Source organism: Hemitrygon akajei, chromosome 8 (assembly GCF_048418815.1).
Source record: "Hemitrygon akajei chromosome 8, sHemAka1.3, whole genome shotgun sequence".
NCBI lineage: Eukaryota > Metazoa > Chordata > Chondrichthyes > Myliobatiformes > Dasyatidae > Hemitrygon > Hemitrygon akajei.
The window spans coordinates 151512232-151531961 of record NC_133131.1 but is presented as its reverse complement, the minus strand read 5'-3'; the positions used below and the strand labels follow the sequence as shown (position 1 = coordinate 151531961).

At 39.0% G+C, this 19730-nt stretch overlaps 1 protein-coding gene across 2 annotated transcripts in view; it reads right to left on the bottom strand.

Moving 5' to 3' along the window:
* The window catches only part of larp4b (La ribonucleoprotein 4B), a 93291-nt gene that overhangs the window by 34227 nt on the left and 39334 nt on the right, over window positions 1-19730 (bottom strand). For both annotated transcript variants that reach the window (XM_073054848.1, XM_073054849.1), the window contains exons 3-10: window positions 8390-8525; window positions 7414-7578; window positions 5497-5590; window positions 4489-4625; window positions 4306-4409; window positions 3812-3922; window positions 2829-2882; window positions 2543-2749 (exon numbers count right to left, since the gene is read on the bottom strand). In XM_073054848.1, the coding sequence (XP_072910949.1) occupies window positions 2543-2749; window positions 2829-2882; window positions 3812-3922; window positions 4306-4409; window positions 4489-4625; window positions 5497-5590; window positions 7414-7578; window positions 8390-8525 (1008 nt within the window). The remainder of the gene's footprint in view (window positions 1-2542; window positions 2750-2828; window positions 2883-3811; window positions 3923-4305; window positions 4410-4488; window positions 4626-5496; window positions 5591-7413; window positions 7579-8389; window positions 8526-19730) is intronic.

The following is a 19730-nucleotide window of genomic DNA, read 5'->3' as shown; positions in this document are numbered from 1 at the left end:
TACTCTATGGAGAACTCTCTCAGGGCAAGAGTGATCGTGGTGCCCCGTAAAAGAGGTACAAAGACCAACTTAAGGAGCAGCTCTCAGGCAAATAGGGGTCACAGAGTGGCAGCAACTGGCTAGTGACAGAGACTGCTGGAGAATACTGATCCACGGAGCAGCCAAGAACTTTGAGGCATCCAGAAAAGCGACTGCTGAAAAGGAGATGCAGGAAGGATCCTACTACCCAAATGCCCACATAGCAGCTGTTTCCGTGTCTCTGCTGCTCCAGAATTGGCCTCTACAGTCACCAATGACCGTACTGTCTCTCCTGAGGACTCCTCTTCCCTCCTGAACTTTGCAAGTAAAGAGCCAGTCATCATTATTGTGCGCGAAACCTCTTCAATTTCTCAAACTGCATCTTGTCCTAGCATTTTACCCAGTATAATTTTACATGCTGGTATTATTAGATTCTCACCAACTGTGTGGATTTTCCTTTTCTGGGCAAAAATTTCTACTACTAAATAACTTGCTTCCTAGGTCTTTTTACTGACTGTGGCTTTTTTACTGTTTGCTTTGAGATTCCAATGGCCATTTAAAATAATCAGCACTTTTAGGCTGTGATTTGTGGTTCAGTGTGTTTTCAATTCTGTTGGAGCCATGAAGTATGCCTACTTTATTCAACCTTGAGATTGGTCTTCTTACAGGCCGCTACAAAACAGCTCATTAAAAAGATAAAAGACCAAACACCCAACGTGCAGAGCAAAAAAAAAAATGCCAACAATAAAAGCAAACAATATTCAGATCTGAATTTCCCAAAAGGCAGTCCACACTGTGATAGTTGCAAGCCATAGCCACAATTCAGCGTAGAGATGAGTAAACCTTGCGGAGCAGTGAGCTAAAGTTCAGTGCAGTTGAGTAAAACTTGTAGAGCCAGGGTTGAAGTGGCCCATCCGGCATCTCCAGCCCCGATGCACTGACCTTTTCAATCTGGCCCAATGCTTAAATTGTTCAAACTTCAAGTCATTCCCTGCTCTGGGACCTGGGCCCTGTCACTTTGATATGTTCTCAATTAGGCCTGTAACCAACTTTTCCAATTCAGCTCAATGCTTAAAATCAAGCCTTGAGCCTTTCGTCTTGCCCAGGCCCAGGTCTACGTCTTGCCGCCTTGACTCAGTATTGCCTCCGAGATCAAACAGCCAAACACTAGCTCTTTACTTGCTCTCCGCCGCCTTGATTCAGCACGCACATAACACGCCGCAACTGTCCTGCACCTTTGAGACTTCAGTTCCCACCACAAAAATGTCAGGTTATACAGGTGGTTCAAAAGCTCAACTCCAACAGGGAAGTTAGTTTAAAGTCTGCAGTGATCATTCATCAGAAAAAGTGATTTACGTAATATTTAGTTGTTTTCTTCCTTTGCCAGCAGCAAGCAGTCACTGAGCATCACTAGCGCCATCTTAAACCAGAAGTTATCTTCCTTTGCTACAAGACTAAAGATGCATTTTGCTATGACCACATTGGGCCGTCATGAGACTTCCCCAGAACACCAATTTGAATTTCCATACTCCAAACTATATATAAACATATAAGTACTGTACAAAGAGAGACGGGCTGAGCATATACGTAGAAGGTTGAGAGGCAATGTCATTGAAAGTTACAAAATTCTTCAGAGCTCAAAAGCGTGGATGAGGACGACATTGCCAGGGATGAGTCATTGATCACGGGTCTCAGAGCATGGATGAATTTTGGTATCTTCCATCCGAGCTCAGTGGGTTCATTCAAAACATCTGTAGATTTCTGGAGCAAGGGATATGGGGAAAATGCAGGAAAATGGGGCTCAAGGTAGGGCATAATCAAAGTGTCAGATTTTCACTAATTTTATGTTCCTATCTTTGGAAGCTTATTTAATGTTCTACACAGCTGGCAAAGGGGACAGCCAATAGCCAAAAATTAGGGAAACTTGAGCTACTTTCTATCCCAAGAAATGCCAGCCACTGTCACTCCTGAGCTTATTTCAATTCTTCTACACCCAATGGAAGAAAATGAAATAGAAGTGAAATGAAGCTGCCTAACAGCTTGGGGGATTTTTTTTTTAAATGAAACAAAATGAGGAAAAACCCTTTTCTCTCAAATGCAAAGTCAAAAAGTGCAGTTCTGACCACTGACAAATGATTGGCTTGTAGCGATGTGCTACACACAGCGCTGGCATTTAATCCCTAGCGCCCGCCCTCTCCAGGCGGAAACGACATCAGAGGTGCATTACCAAAGTCTCCCCCCGCGCGCTGGCTATTTGTGAGCCGGTTCGCCTGCGCAGAAAGTGGGTCGCCACAGGTTCGAAATAAAACCAAGCACATGCCTTTGCTTCCTATAGAAATTCTAAGAGATCCAAATGGTTTCTGACTATTCCAAAATATTAATGAAGTTTGTAAAAGCCAAAGGTCACACTTTGCAAGGAGTGAATATACTTCTGTAAAACCAAAATAATTTCAAAGAAATTCCAAAAGATTAGTAAGTCAAATAGCATACACATACTTTGAGTTTCCAAATGGATCATGCTTACCAGTGTTGGATCCAGGTAGCTGTGGGTTGTAGACCAAGACTGTGGAGCAAGAAGGCTGTAAAGTGGAAACTGCTGCTGAGGGCTGTAGATAGGAGGCACATAAAATGATGTGTACCTCTGCTGAGTGTATAGGTTCATGTCAAGAGGTCTGTAACCATTCTTTGGTAGAAAAGTGTTGATAGCCATTGGCTTTGCTTTTATCCTTGCCTACAAAATAAAGGTCCAAAGTCAAGTGGGTATTTCACATTACTGACAAGAGAAAACTAAGTGAGTATGAAACACTTACCTTGATGGGCTTCCCTTGAAAGGTTTTTACTTCTTCTCGAAGGTATCTGTATGCCTGACCAAAACAAACAGGTCAGAACACAGATAGTTACTCCTTATAAGGACATAGAATTGATGTTCAAGCTGAAGATATAAATTTTTCAGTTGACAATGCATGCTCAGAAAGAATACTATTTCATGTGGTGGCAAAATTCAAGTGGCTTTCTATTTAGAAATGAAAGCTGACAGTATAGCAAACACTAAAGCAAACAAACTGCTGAAAGCATAGATATCAAATCCTTTAATGGTCAAGGCTAAGTAAGTTCAAATATAATCACAGAAATCAGCAGGGAACAATTTAACAACGTATACATTTTCTTTGAAGATGTGAGTAAAATCTACGTCTCCTTAAAAGGAAAGGGATTCAACAAGCAGCATAATTTTAAAATTTCACAATTTCTACATAAAAATGATCAACCTCAATGATCTGCTCAGAATTTTAACCTACATGTTCCAATAATGAGTTTAATTTGCAAAAATCTTCAAAATAATAGTTACTGCTTTAATAACAAAGTTTGCCATTTACTTATTAAAATTTCTCATTAAAATTACTCCCGATAAATTAAAGACCACTCATTTCAACCATCCTGTACTAACAATCAATCATTAGGCAGCCACAGTGCACTTCAATCTCAGGCCCAAGTCGCCCTCTACTGCACCAATTTGGCACTGCCTTCTTTTAGCTGCAGCTTCTTTGAATTAGTGCAAAATCACATCTATGGAACAAACCAAATCAGACACAGGCTGCACAATACTTAAAGTTACCAGTCAGGCTTTCAATCTGGGCCCACCTTAAACAAAGGACAAGTAGTAAGGGTCGTGTGTAATATGCAGCAGCTTAAATACAAAGCTATTTTTAAGACCATAGCAATTCCCAGACCATCATACAAAGAATAATTTTGCAATTGACAAATCTAAAAATTCTTATTGCAAATTTGATTTTACCTGTTGTGCGTCAGCTTCTGATTCAAAGGTAATAAACCAATTGTCATTGTAAGCAAATTCACAACTCATGAATTTTGGGAAATTTTCTCCTTTAAAGAGTGCTTCGACTTCCTGGGGGGGGGGGGGGGGGGAGAAAAGCAGATAGCTCGTTATCAAACTATTCCATGCAAACTAGCTAGCTGCTTAGACTTCTGTTCAAAAACAGAATTCTAAATATGCAAATAGGATGCTACTATTGCTCAAGAATTTCATAAAAGTGGTAATACTCATTTTACCCAATTCTAGGGAGATGAACGTACATTTTAAGAGTTGACAGGTTTTTCGCCTAATCACTCAAAGTTGGCCCTGCTCCAATTCAGGGCTTTAACATTTGGACCTGGTCTATCTAAAACTAATCCCATCTGTACATTATGCAGTTTTATAAACCCCTTACCCTATTTTTTGATTGTTTGAAGATTTGTAGTTGTTGAATTCTGATGCAACCCTGCTCTTACCTCAATAGGTGTCGACTCTGGTACTTCTCGTAAAATAACGATGCAGCGATTTTGATTTGGCCTGACCTTCTCCCCCTTCTCATCGACTTGGACCAAAGGCAATGCTAAATGAATTACATACATCTTCAGTAACAACTCTTCAATTTTTTGTTTTTCAAAACCACTTAATAAAGCAATACTTACATCTCAAAACTTCAATAATTAAGTCCACATCTGTGCTCAGTTTCTTCACATGATCAAGATTTGCTACAGTCAGTATTGGCACATATTGATCACTGTCCATTTGGGATACTAGGTACATGTCAGTGGCCAGATTTTCACTGCAGAAAATAATAATACACATTACGAAAACCAGTAAATTTGTTCTCATTTCAATATTCACATCTTAAACTTAAGAAACAATTCACAAAAGCAGAATGGCTACAACTTGAAAGTTGTCCCACCAAGCTCAATATGGTTTTATACAAGGGTTCAAGGGCTGTCCAACAACCTGGTCCCCAGATCCATTCCTCACAGCATTGTAGATTCCTTCCTTTCAGTCACTGAGCTAGTTTCCATTTCAATACTATGTTTCAATCTGCCTCCACCATTTTCCTCTATCGGTACCTTTGCCACTTATATTGAAGCAAAAATAAATTCTTTTGTCAGTTTGCCAGGCCCATTAGCTTATCAACTCTGCTCTTCATACAAGTTGTTTCAATACTCTTTCAAAACTGCATAACTTACTCATTTCAAAAGCAACTAGCACACCTGAGGAGAAAGGGCAAACTTAAGAGGCCAGGGTTAATTGATAGGAATATTCTTTGGTTTGAATATATTAACTGCTACTTGTCCCATTCAATGAAAGACATTAAACATATGCAGATAGCGGATAACTGCTTTGAGCACAGAATATTAATTGAAGCTTTGAATATAGAACTTCTGCAAACCTTTACAGATTCTGAAAACTCCATCTTACTGCGTACAGAGGGTTTGAAGGTACTCACGAAGTAATTATATTCCTAATTTGGTAAAACTATCCAGTCCAAGAAAAAAGTCTGTAGAATTCTGGTGTGTTTGTGTGTGTGTTTGTGTGTTTGTGTGTTTTTGTGTGTGTGTGTGTGTGTATGTTTTTAAAAAGGTACAGAGATAAACGCAGTGAGCATGAAATCCTTTAGTTAAAACACTGAAAAGCTACTATTAAGGACTCACCGAGACAAGCAAAACTCCAGAGTCTTTTTCAGCAATTCCCTCAGGTCTTCTTGACCAACTGTCTGAGCTTCTAAAAGAGATTGATCTCCTCCTCCTAGAAGACATTAAAAGCTAGTACATTAGCAGATATGTAGATGATATCCAGTAAATTTTAATAATTCAGAATCACACCAATGCAAAGCTTACATAGATAAATTGGAGCGAGTTTAATCTTCTATCGAACATTAGAGATTCCTTCAAGTATACAGCTCTGAACAAAAAGGGAAGTGCATAATCTAAAAAAGACTTACTAACTCATCAGCAGACTACTGCATGATATTTTGCATTAGCCATTAGAGGAAAAGTTAACAGTCAACAGCACACAATTTACTTATTGAGATACAGCGAGGAACATTAGGCTTATGTCCTTCAAGCCTCACCGCCCAGCAACCCACCTTAGCCTAATCATGGGACAATTTATAATGACCAATTAACCTACTGATACATCTTTGGACTGTGGGAGGAAACCAGAGCACCCAAAGTAAACCCACACAGTTACAGGAAAAACATACAAACTCCTTACAGACAGCAGCAGGAATTGAACCTAGGTCACTGGTATGATAATGTGTTGTGCAAACTACGACGTTACCATGCCCCTCATAACAGAAGACAAACAATGTATTAAGTAGATATGCCTTGTTCCAATTATACAAGTTTCTGAACAGTGCACACCTTAAATAATGTACAGATCTGGTCTCGCTGTCTATTGACTATATATCCTTTAGAGAGCATAGTACAGAGATCTATAATTTCAAGGATGTTACCCTTGCAGTACAAAAATTAAACAGAATGAGACTTGCGTACTTCTGCATTTTGAACAATAAGAATTTTTCTGAACTGAAAATTCTCATGGCACTGGAGAGGTTAGATGCAGAATTATGCGTCTAGAATGAAGGCCATAAATTCAAAATAAGGACTGGCCATTATGGCCCAAGCTAAGTCGGCAGATATTCAAGCCAAGGCTTTTTTTTTCCTTTGAGGAGTCAGATCAGTAACTATATGTTTGTCTAATATTTACAGGTTTGCAGACATTAAGGGAATCAAGGGATACGAGATTGAAGTGTGGTGAAATGAAAGATCAATGATATTGATGAACAGCAGACTAGGGACAAAAAGGGCCTAATGGCTTTTATTTCTCATTTATTCAGCATCCATTACAGCTCAGGACAGAGTTCAAAGGTTCAATGCCAGCATTGTTCAAGGAGTTCCACTATGAAACGTGTGGATTTTCTCTGGGTGCTCCAGTTTCTTCTCAATCCAAAGATGTACCAGTTAGGTTAACTGGTTATTATATATTGTCCTATGATTAGGCTAGGGTTAAATCAGGGTCTGTTAGGTGGTGTGGATCAAACGGTCTGAAGTGCCCATCTGTGCTGTATCTCTAAATAAAATCAATAAAATACAAATAAAATACCAGCTTAACACTTTGAAGTATCAGAAGGAGTTGAAACAGTTCCAAACATTGAAATACAGCTGTATTTCATTCAGCCAAGTGTGCCAACACAAAAACTTGTAAGTTTTAATTTGAACTGTAATCTGGTAAGAATGCAATTCCACAAGACCATAAAATATAGGAGTAAAATTAAGCCATTTGGCCTATCCAGTTTGCTCAAACAGAACTACATTGTGTACATGAATAGCACAAAATAAAAGACAATGAGATCAATGCATTCAAAGTAAAAACCAAGCCAAAACAGGCTTGGAAATTTGGAAGTCCAGAGCCAATAAAATGAAAAAGATCATAATTGAATTCGGATTGCAGCTCTTTCTCCCCCAAAAAAGGGATAGTGGAAAATAAACAAGTTGAAATTTACCTTAAAAGCAATTAATTCAGGAGAATCAGATTGATAATAATGAAATTGCAGTGTCTTTTGTTACCTGTTTGTCTGGTTCCATGCATAACATCATACTCTGAGTAATAAGATTCAGAGCACTGCAGTGTAACAGCATCCAGATCAGTTTGTTCAGAGGAAGGAACAGTCAGAGAGGACTCCTGTGATGGACTCTGAAATGATTTGCCAGCATCACCATTGGTTTCAAATCCTGTCAAATGGAATAGGATATTGAAAAGACATTTTCTTAAACTATGAAAACAAAAACAATAACAATTCTGGCTCCTGAACCCCAAAACATCTTTCCAAAATGCTCAAATTACCAAATTTACAATTTACCAAATTGTGCATCAAAGGTTACATATTGGGAACAATTGCTCTGAAGAATTATCTATTTAATTCCACTATTCTGTACACATCTAAGTGGAGAGAGATTACAGAGCTCAGGAATTTGAGTTTCAGCACGAGCTGATCAGTACACGATTTGTTAAAGGATATTTGCAAGTAGCAAAGCTAAAAATAATTTCTTATTGCCAAGGGAATTAATATAGAGGTTACACTTTTGTACATCATTGATGAGATTTCTGAAGGACCAGCACAGATACAGTCTACATATCTGAAGGGTGTTAATATCTTGGAAGCAATTCAAAAGTTTTACGAGACTGACCCAAAGAATACTTTATAAAGGAAGGGTATAAAGGCCATGCTTGTGTCCTTGGGTGCAAGAGGAGTCTTGACAGGATAGAAATTAAGAGGACATCTTTCCTTAGAACATGCAGTTGGTCAAGTTGAGTTTGAGGTCAGCCCCACTTGGGTAATTGGAGGATGAGGATAGAGGGAGACGGGTGTGGGAATGGGGGTAATGAAGACAATGCCAATGGTTTCAGAATTCCTAAAATTTGTACATTATATTTCTGCTCTGCCAAAACCAACTGCAAGCATGACAAATTGAATTTGACATGCTTTATTGCTAACAGGTAGCAGCTAGTTATGTGTATAGGTACTAATAGATGAGCCATTACCTTCTGGGCAAGCCTCAGGAGCCCCCAATTGCTCTTCCCAAACTTCACAGGCATTGTTCGCAGCAGCATCCAGTTCTAGCACATGATTTGCCCATACTTTGGCATTAGGATTCAACTCTGAAACCTTCACAGACTCCTGTCAAAACAAGCATTTTGTATTTTATTCTTTATACTTGAGATAGAACACATCTTCAAGTAAAGATGTACACACCAAAACTTGAGGAGGGGCGACCAAAAACTTGGTTGGAAATTTATCAAGAACTGGGATTTCCAAGCACAACATGGAAAATACAAACAAGTACTCCAAACAGCAAACCTGTGTTGAGGAAGAACCAACTCAGTGGTTACAATGAAATTTCAAGCCAAACTTGAGCACTATAAATCTAAAAAGTATGTTTTGCACTGCTCAAAAACCAAGATAAACACAAGTTACAGTAAATAAATTTCTACTAAATTAAGCATGAAACTGGAAAGCAGATCACAGAAAACAATGTAATACAAAATAAAAGCATTTGGCAACAGATGCCACAGGATGACTTGGTGCATCATTCAGTGAACAGATCTGTAAATATTTCAACATTAGATATAAAGTACATTTCAACTGAACACAAAGTACCAGCATGAGTAAGCCACTTGCCATGCATTTTCATTATGCCTGCCGGATCTGCTCCAGATCATCTCCTTTGTACCAACTGCCAATGGTTCTCTATTTCCTGAACTTTCAAAATCATCTGCTTCCTTCTTAATTGCCCACAATAATCTAGCTTCTACCCTCCTTCTGCAGTAAAGAGTACCAAACTTCCTTTGTATTGCAATCTTAAACGACAAATCACACGTTACTTTGTCCCCTCATTTGAGATTCTCACGTGGAAAAATCCCAGCATCTACCCTGCCATGCTTCCTGAAGTTCTTTACTTTCAATACTAATTCCCATTCTTCTAAATGGGAACAAAACTGTACACTCAGGTGTGGCCTCATCAGCACCCGGACAATTGTAAAATTACCTATCACATGATCAAATTTAAATTTTAGTTAATACAATTTCTTCAAGAGCCAAATATTTTTGGACAGTCTACAAAACTGCAATTCTTAACACTTTGAAATCAACCCAATGAGCAGCACCCCGCAAGGTAAAAATAGTGATTATTAGTTTGGGGGCCAAAAAAGCTTAAGTCATCCAACTTCAGACCAAACACAGTAGAAGGCCCGAGTAAACTCAAACCACAAAAGTTAACTCATCTGCCAATTGAATTTAAAACCCGTAATTTATTGCACAAGACTATTTGGCCTATTTGAGTTGAAAGATGAAAGTTAACCAATTCTGATGGTGTTTTTTTTTTAAAATCTGAGATTTATTCTCAAACACTGTCTGACCTGCTAATCTTACAACATTGTTTTTAACATTTCACACCTATTCCTACTTACTAGTTGTACATACCATTCACCCACAGAATCTCAAGGGCTTACTCAATTTTAATAAAAGGTGTACCTGCATTAGCCACAAGTCAATTGAAAAACATCTGGGATTAAATATATTATTGTTTCTATTTCATTCCTCAAATTGATGTTCCCCTCCCCAATGTTCTCTCTTCTCCCTATCCACACCTAGCCAGAAGGCATCCATATGGACCTTTCAATTTTATGTACAGATTTAATTAGTCTATTTCTTATAGAATCAGCACCAGCCTACGATAATCTTTAAGTAAATATCTGCATCAGCATTTTCAAGACTCCCTGAATCTTCTAGAGCCATAGTTTTCCTGCCAGACTTCAGCTGCAGCAGTACGTAGTTTTTTATATATAAAAATACATAACTCAAAGCAATTTTTAAAAATTATTTGAGTTGCAGTGCAAAACAGGCCCTTCTAGTGATCCTGCAATCTTCCAATTTAATCCTTGCCTAATTATGGGACAATTATTAATGACTGATTGGTCTCTGGACTGAAAGAGGAAACCGGAGCACCTAGAGGAAACCCATGTGGTTGTAGGGAATGGATACAACTCATTCCAGGCAGCGTAGGGAATTGAACCCAGGATACCCGACTGTGAAGCGCTGTGCTAACTATTAATCTACTGTGCCGACCCTGTCACTTAGAAATTTAACCAAGTCAAAGATGGGAAAGAATACACAGTCTCAGTGAATGAGAACTCCAAACAGGCTGCTTCAGAAAGCTTTTTGATAATATTTGCTATGCCTAATTGTCTCATTAATTTATTGTAATAACATCCCTGTGATAAATTATAGAATTCTGCACAACACATGTAACCAAAATTGCTCAAATACATACTTAAGTGGGGCATCACGTCTGAGGATTAATAATCATGGTCACCTTACACCTCTCCAACTGCCCTATTTGAATTACTCCCTCATTAACTGCAATGACTTCCATGCACACATAGCTTCTGTACCTCAGACAAACCATCTTTCCCTTACAAGATTTCTGACAATCTTTTGGTTTCTCACATAAACAAGATATATATTAAAATGACCATCTCCAGAACTATTGAGTTTTCCAGTTAACAATGATTTGTAACTTTTGAAGTGCCAGTAAAGGTAGCTCAGTTTTCTAGTACCAGGGCAAGAGCTGGATGAATACTTGCATCTCAATACAGCATAGAAACAGGTTTTTCAGCCTATCCAGTCTGTGCCAAACTTATGCTGTCTAGTCCCATCGATCATAGCTCTCCACTCCCTCATGCACCTATTCGAATTTCTTAACTGTTACATTCCAACCCACATCCACTTCTGTCAGCTCATTCCACACTCATACCACCCTGAGTGAAACTCCCCCTTGTGTTCCCTTTAAATATTTCACCTTTTACTCTCAACCTATTGGGATGGATCACCACATCATTTGAACTCCACTACCAGACCAGGAGATGATCCACAATTCTGTTCGAACCATGCTCTTAACCCCATTAAAGACCCATCCCATCCTGGACATCCTGTTCAATCTCCTGCCATCTGGTAGAAGATACAGAAACATCTTATCCAAGACAGCCAGATTGAAAAACAGTTTCTTCTTGAGGGCTGTTGTGTAGCTGAATACTGCTGCACTCCAGCTTTCCAATGACTTTTAAGTGATATGGACTGTTAATTATTTTTAAGCTGTACCACATGCATTGTAAATATCTGTTTTTGCACTGACTAGGGTAGCACCGCAATCTCATTATCTTGAGCAACAACAATGAAGCAATGACCTCTACTTCTTGTCTCATACAATCTCAGTGGAAAAAGCCTGCTTACATTTACCCTATCTTTCCCCCTCAGTTTATTTTTATATATCTGTCAAATCTCCCCTCATTTTCCTACACTCCAAGGGGAAAAAAAACTAAACTTTTCCCTAACTCAGGTCCTCAAGTTCCATCAACATCCTATAAATTTTCTCCACACTCTTTCAACCATCTTGATATCCTTGAATTTTTTCCCCACATTAAAATATTAGAAGTGAGGCTACTTGCAAAGCTGGTCAAATGCTTAATCTGCAGATGAACATTCTGCAGCATTTCTCAACTTCCCAATTCTGTATTTATTGCACATGAAAGATAACTAGAAAGATTCTGAATCCCAAAAAGAAAATAACACTTCCTTTATCTTTCAAAATGCCAATATACTCCAAAATTAGGAAAATATGGGTAGCAAAAATCAACCTTGTCATTTTTTTGCCTATTTGTTTCAGCTACTGGAAATTATTCTGGGTTCACCCAATACTTAAAAATAGACATTGCAGCCAAAGCAGTATAAACATTGTTTTCAACATTCTACTTTGTTTGGATGCACAGGGCAGATTCAATTTGAATTCACTTTGCAATACGTCATCAATGCACACTGAACTCTGTTCTGTTCACTGTTGCCTAAGCATCTGCCTCAGTGGTAGAATTACTGATATATTTGAGCATCCAACTTCAGACCAGAACAGGATTCAATCTCCACCCCTTCAACGGTTATACTCTCAAGCTATCTTCCAACAGCCAGTATGGAAAATATCACATCCATGATCTGATTTAGCAGCACAATTATGCTGTAATTCAGTTTAGTTCTCTTTACTGGGAAATGCTGTTTATGTTAAGTTAGATGTAAAGCTGACTGCATGGCCATAAATTAGTTTACCTTTCAACACTGACAGCAACACTCCAGCACTGAAAAATGATGAATGATTTGGTCGCATTCCTCATTTTTTCCCCTTCTGGCCAAAGATATTCCCCCCCATTTCTCATGCCACCATGCTGCTATACAGCCATTTTCAGAATTCCAACATAATTTGCAATCTGTCAAATTTTGCAGGTGATGGACTGAAAAAGTTAGCATGACTCTAGACATTTGTACTGAAGCCAATATCCCCCAATTAAGTCATTTACCTCCATAAAGTTCTTAATAATACAAAGTATTCCATTAACAAAATTGTCACATTCCTGAAATAAAATGGTTGAGAGATGTTGCAAATCAAATGCTGAATAAGATGCACACATTTTGGTTCAGCATATCCTTTTGGAGTAACATGCTATCTGTGGGTGTAAAGTAGAATCATGCAGGACTCCATCTTATGTCCATATGGTTAATTTCCTTATAGCGTGATGCTATTTTGACCCACAGTCTATGGCAGCTCACAAAATTATCGCAATCGTTGCAGTAAAATAATTTCGTTTCCACCTAGTGATGTGATCTATCACCTACACAATTGGAGCAATACATGACAATCAACCAACATTTCTCGGGGCACACAAGGAAGTCCGAGTGCCCGGGAAACACAAATAGCACAGGAAGATGGAGCCAAATCCACACGGACAGGGACAGAGACCAAAATTGAACACAGGTCACTCCACTGTAGCTTCACATAGATTATTATTATTATCTATAATAAACAAAATTTAACAATTAAAGAACAGAGCATCTACAAATCAGTAATCACCCATACTCAAGTCTCCATTCCAAATCCAGGCTGTGTAGCAGGAGCTTTCAAAATTTGTCATTACTTACAGAAATCAAAATAACAGCATTTTCTGCACATCAGTATGGTAACCATACAGTATTTTAAATCCTGCAACAGTATAATTTCTCACAATTGCTCCATTTAGAGCACAATATCTTTAAAAGTCTAACAATTGCTCCATTTAGAGCACAATATCTTTAAAAGTCTAAGGATCATCGCCAGGCCATATTCAGCTTGGCTTTCAGTCAATTGAGCAACCCAAATCTGAAGCAGATGGAAGATGAAAGAAAACTGATGCTCCATCATGTTTCATATCCAGATCAATTGTACAAATATCACATAATTCTCTGGATCTAGATAGAAACTAATATCCAAGAAATATCCTCACTTTGTTATTTAGCTTTAACTAAGATTGACTACAAAATGGAACTTCTACCATGTGCTCCACATAACATGGACTATTGGTGAGCTACACTCTGCAAGCACAATTTGCGGATATCTGGCAACCAAATACGTTCTCTTGTTCAATTTTACCAGACAGTATTTCTGTCATAGGCCAATACACTTTGGATTTTGTTTGCAATTCAAATTAACATGTCAAGAAAACTTCAACTTTCTTTGCAGCAATTTTACTTGCACCAGGCACTGATTATTTTTTAAAAATTTGTTGCTAATAAGACCCAGATTACATGCCTGCTTTTCAAACAGCCTTTGTATTTCTGCTTCAATTTGCAATCTGCAGTGCAGCTTACCATTTGACCTTGTTAATTCCTGTCCTCATTTCCAGTTATACTTTTAAAGGTTATTCCAGGATTCAGCTTCCAATATTCACTTAACTTTTTAATGTTCATTTCAACATTTTGGACAAAACTAGTCTCTTCCCCACCCCCTTAAAACTCTGCCAAACAATCTCTTTAGTAAAGTAGCACAGCATGCTTAGCTGTCACTGCAAAAGCCCTGAACTTACAAGCATTAACTAAAATCAGCTGCGGTATTGCTCTCTAATCGGACTATACCTTGGTGGATCTGCTGCAAAACAGGTGTCCAGTAAAAGCACAGGCTAGTGAACACTCATGTGCTATAATTAACACCAAGTTCAAGATTCATATGCCCCTGTCACTCAAGCCTTGTAGCATTGCTCAGCTGGCATTCCAAATAATTTCCATTTTCATAATCTAGATATAGTACTGTGCAAGTCTTAGACCTCTAGATTTCTTATAAATGTTGTTTATTTTATGCCTTCTGCATTACTAAGTCAATAAAAGAGCACATTTTAGATTTCCAAACATCTTACAAAGTGTTAGAGAAATTGTTGTACTGCACCTTAAAATTAACAATAATAAACCACTTTTCAAATAACATTGTAGGAATATGTCATCAGTGCATGATTAAACAAAGATAAAACAGAACACTAATGATCAATGACAATGATTTGAATGAACTAAACTGATAAACTGAAACAGAAACTGGTGCTCTAAGAATCAAATTTGAAGAAGAGACAAGACGTTTCTCGCAGATGGGCTGCAATTATTTAAAAGAGAACATTCGTCCACTGTACGGAGCCCATCAACAGAACTCCACAAACTAAATAAAAAGTACAGAAGGGTTAAGTGGAATGGCCATTGTTGGGAGTGGAGCAGTGGCGATAGAAGTGACGGACTTAGGCTCAAAAGAGGCATTGGCTCCGTGTAAAGCATCTGTTTTTTTAAAAAAATATATTATTAGTTTTTCAGAACATTTTACAAAATTAAAAACCCCAAATCCCAATGAGGAGCATTAATACAGAGCAAGGTTAAGCATACAATAACAATATGCTACAGAGGAAGAGAATTTAACAAAAAAGCACCTAAATTAAAGACAAGTGAGCTTAGTGTCCTCCCCAAACCCCACAACACAAGAAAAAAAACAACAATTCCAGACCAACCACCACACAATATAGAGAGTATAAGTCCGGACAGTCAAACTCCCAGACTGTGAATACACTTAGCAACAGAGAATAATAATGCCTACTACCAGAAAAAAAAGGGAGCTGAAAGCAAGGGACCGAAAAGGAAAAAAAACCCTAGTCAAGAGGAAGGTTATGAAAGTACTCGATAAAAGGCCCCCAGATCTTATGGAACTTTAAATCCGAATTGAGAACTGAATAATGAATTTTTTCGAGGTCCAAGCAGGCCATAATGTCGTTAAGCCATTGCGCATGAGTGGGCGGGGCAACATCTCTCCATCTAAGGAGGATCAAGCGTCTCGCCAGGAGAGAGGCAAAGGATAGTATTCGGCATTTGGTCGGACCCAGAAATAAATCTGTCTCGCCCCAAAAACCGAACAGAGCAATTAAGGGGTTAGGTTCTAGGTGCTGATTCAGAATACCCGATAATGTAGTGAAGACATCTTTCCAGAATTTCTCCAAGCTAGGACAGAGCCAGTACATATGGATGAGAGAGGCCACGCCCCTCTTGCATTTATCACAGAGCGGACTAATGCCAGGGTAGAGTCGAGATAGTTTAGATTTAGACATATGGGCTCTATGAACAATCTTAAACTGTAAGAGACAATGGCGAGCACAAAGAGAGGTTGAGTTAACCGATTTGAGAACTGAGTCCCAGTTCTCCTCGGATAAGGAGATATTTAAATCCTGCTCCCAGGCCATTTTAATTTTATCCACAGGGGCCCATCGTAAGGCTGCTAGTTTATCTTGGATAATTGAAATTAAACCTTTACCTAGTGGATTAATGGAGAGAAATAGGTCCATAGCATTTTTCGCAGGCATTTCAGGAAAGTTAGGAATTAAAGGAACAGTAAAGTGTCGGATTTGGAGATATCTGAAAAAGTGAGCGTTAGGCAGGTTGAACTTAACAGAGAGCTGTTGAAAAGAAGCGAAGCGGTTATCAATGAAGAGATCTTCAAAATGTCTAATGCCCTTCCTGTACCAAACATGGAATGCTGAATCGAACGTGGTAGGTAAAAAAAGGTGATTATGTGCGACAGGGCTAGAAATGGAAAACCCCGGGAAACCATAGCATTTCCTGAACTGAGCCCATATACGCAAAGTGTGTCTAACCAGAGGATTAGCTATTGATCTGGGCAGACTGCTATGGAGTGCAGAGCCAAGAAGTGCAGATATAGATAATTCTTTAGTGGAGCTCAACTCCATTGCCACCCAGTTAGGGCACTCAGGTTGACTGTGGAAGAAAGACCAGAAGGCAGCACAACGTATATTAGCTGCCCAGTAATATAAGCGAAAGTTAGGTAAAGCCATGCCACCCTCTTTTTTAGATTTTTGGAGGTGGATTTTATTAATTCTAGAGCGCTTATTCTGCCACAGATATGACAAAATAATAGAGTCTAAGGAATCAAAAAAAGATTTAGGAATAAAAATTGGGATAGATTGAAATAAGTATAAGAATTTGGGGAGAACATACATTTTGACAACATTGATACGACCTACCAAGGACATAGATAGAGATGACCATTGTACCAGACTCTGTTTTGTAGCATATGAAAGATTGACAAAGTTTTCACGAAAGAGATCTTTAAACTTCCTTGTGACTGTAATTCCAAGATAAGTAAATTGATTATGGACTACTTTAAAAGGGAGATCACGAAATATTAGTTCTTGTGCTTCTTTATTAATTGGGAAAAGTTCAGTCTTATGTAAGTTGAGTTTATAGCCAGAGATCTGGCTAAACTGGTCAAGAAGTGAAAACATTAGAGGTAAGGATGTAGACGGATATGAGAGAAAGAGTAGTAGGTCATCAGCATAGAGGGAGATGCTCAACACCCCCTCTCCAAATCCCGGTCAGTTCAGGACATTTTTGAAATGCTATCGCCAGAGGTTCTATAGCCAAATCAAAGAGAGAGGGACTTAAGGGGCATCCCTGACGGGTGCCATGTTTGAGATTGAATACTTGGGATTTCTGAAAGTTAGTTAGAACAGAAGCAGTAGGACACAGGTACAGCAATTGGATCCAAGAGATGAAACTTTGGCCGAGGTCAAATTTTTCTAAGACTGCAAAAAGGTAGTTCCACTCTATACGATCAAATGCTTTCTCCGCATCAAGGGAGATAACACATTCTGGAGTCCCAGTTGGAACTGAGTATAAAATATTAAATAGACGCCGAATGTTAAAAAAAAGGGAGACTGTTTTTAATAAAGCCTGTTTGGTCATCAGAGATAATGGAGGGAATAACGGTTTCTAATCTATGAGCCAACACTTTAGCTAAGATCTTTACATCAACATTGAGCAGAGAGATCGGCCTGTACGAGGAACACTCTGTTGGGTCTTTGCCCTTTTTTAAAAGAAGGATAATAGATGCCTCATTGAAAGAGGGTGGCAATTTGCCGTAGTTAAACGAGTCAGATAATACTGAAAGTAACTGAGGAGAAAGAAGTGAGGAGAATGATTTATAAAATTCCACAGGGAACCCATCAGGTCCAGGAGATTTCCCTGAGGACAGTGCAGAAATTGCAAAAGATATTTCTTCTAGTGATATAGGCGCATTAAGTTTGGCTTTGAAATCAGATGAAAGTGAGGGGATATTCAGATTCTGTAAAAATTGATCCACAGGGATATTGTCATTCAGGGATTCAGAGGAATAAAGCCGAGAATAAAAAATTTTAAATGCGTCATTAATTTCTAAATGATCCGATGTAAAGTCTCCGTTCTCCTTCCGGATCTTTGTAATATGTTGTTTGGCTTTAGAACGCCTCAGCTGATTGGCTAGGAATTTACCAGACTTATCCCCATGAATGTAAAAACGACTCTTGCTTTCGAGAAGTTGACGTTCGACAGGTTGAGTGGACAGAAGGTTAAATTTAGTTTGGAGTTCAACGCGCTTCTTGTATAATTCAGGGTTCTTAGTTTGAGCATATAATTGATCCACATCTTTAATCTGGTTAATGAGGTCTGCTCGATCTGCACGGGATCTTCTATTGAGATTTGCTGTGTAAGAGATTATTTGACCCCTCAAATATGCTTTCATGGCATCCCAGACAATCTGGGATGGCACTTCAGGTGATGTATTAGTGTTAAAATAGAAGGTTATCTGGTCTTTAATAAATTTTACGAAATCATCATCCAATAATAAAGTTGAATCGAACCGCCAGTGTTTGTTCCTCTGAGGGAAAGTTCAGAGAGTGGGTAATTGGGGCATGGTCAGAAATCAGTATACTCTGAAAGTCACAAGTGTGGGCAAATGGGATAAGTTGGTTATCGAGTAGGAAATAGTCAATTCTAGTGAAGGTATGGTGAACATGTGAGAAAAAGGAATAATCTCTCTCCGTAGGATGGAGGAAACGCCATATATCAGAGATACCAAAATTAGAGAGAAACGACTGAATAGCTAAGGCAGATTTGGTAGGTGGTCTGGTAACAGAGGACGATCGGTCCAGTTTAGGATCCAACCAACAGTTAAAGTCACCACCCAATATAAGAGAGTATGAGTTTAAGTCTGGTAGTGAGGAAAAAAACCGTTCAAAAAAGTTAACATCATCAAAGTTGGGGGCATACAGGTTTGCTAGTGCAACTTTAGTGTGTAAAGCATCTGTTAAGGTTTCCTTTTGATCTTTTTCCCCCTCTCTTATTGTACCATTCAAATGACTGTGGTGTGACCTTCGTGCCAGATGCTGAAGAACTGAGAGACCCAGAGTCTGCTGGGTAACTACATCTGCAAGAAGCGCATCCAGCTGCAGCTCCTTGAAGACCGTATTAGGGATCTGGAGCAGCAACTGGATGAGCTTCAGCTTGTATGGACAGCAAGGAGAAAATTGATTAAAGTTACAGGAAAGAATTCACCCCGAAGTTGCAGGAGGCGAGTAGCTGGCTGATTGTCAGGAGAAACGGAAATAGGCAGTTAGCGCAGAGCAACTCTGTGGCTATTCCACTCAAAAAACAATAATACCGCTTTGGATACTTTTGTGGGGAATGACCTCCCAGGAGAATGCCACGGTTACAGGCACTGAGCATGGGACTGTGGTGCAGAAGGGAAAGAGAAAGAAGGGAGCGGTAGGGATAGGGGACTCAATAGTCAGGCAGACAGGAGATTCTGTGGACATGAACCGGACACCCAGGTGGCATGTTGCCTCCCAGGTGCCAGGGTCAGGGATGTCTCAGATCACATCCAGTTTGTAGAGGGAAGGGGAGCAGCCAGATGTCTTGGTAAATATCGGTACCAATGACAGAGGAAGGAAAAGTAATGAGGACCTGAAAAGAGAATTTAGAGAGCTAGATAAAAAGTTCAGAAGCAGGACCTCCAGGGTAGAAATTTCTGAATTGCTGCCTGTGCCACACGCCAATAAGGGGAGAAACAGGATGATGTGGCAGATAAATGTGTGGCTGACAAGCTGGTGCAGGGGTCAGGTTCTTGGGTCATTGGAATCTCTTCTGGGGGAAGTATGACCTGTTCAAAAGTGA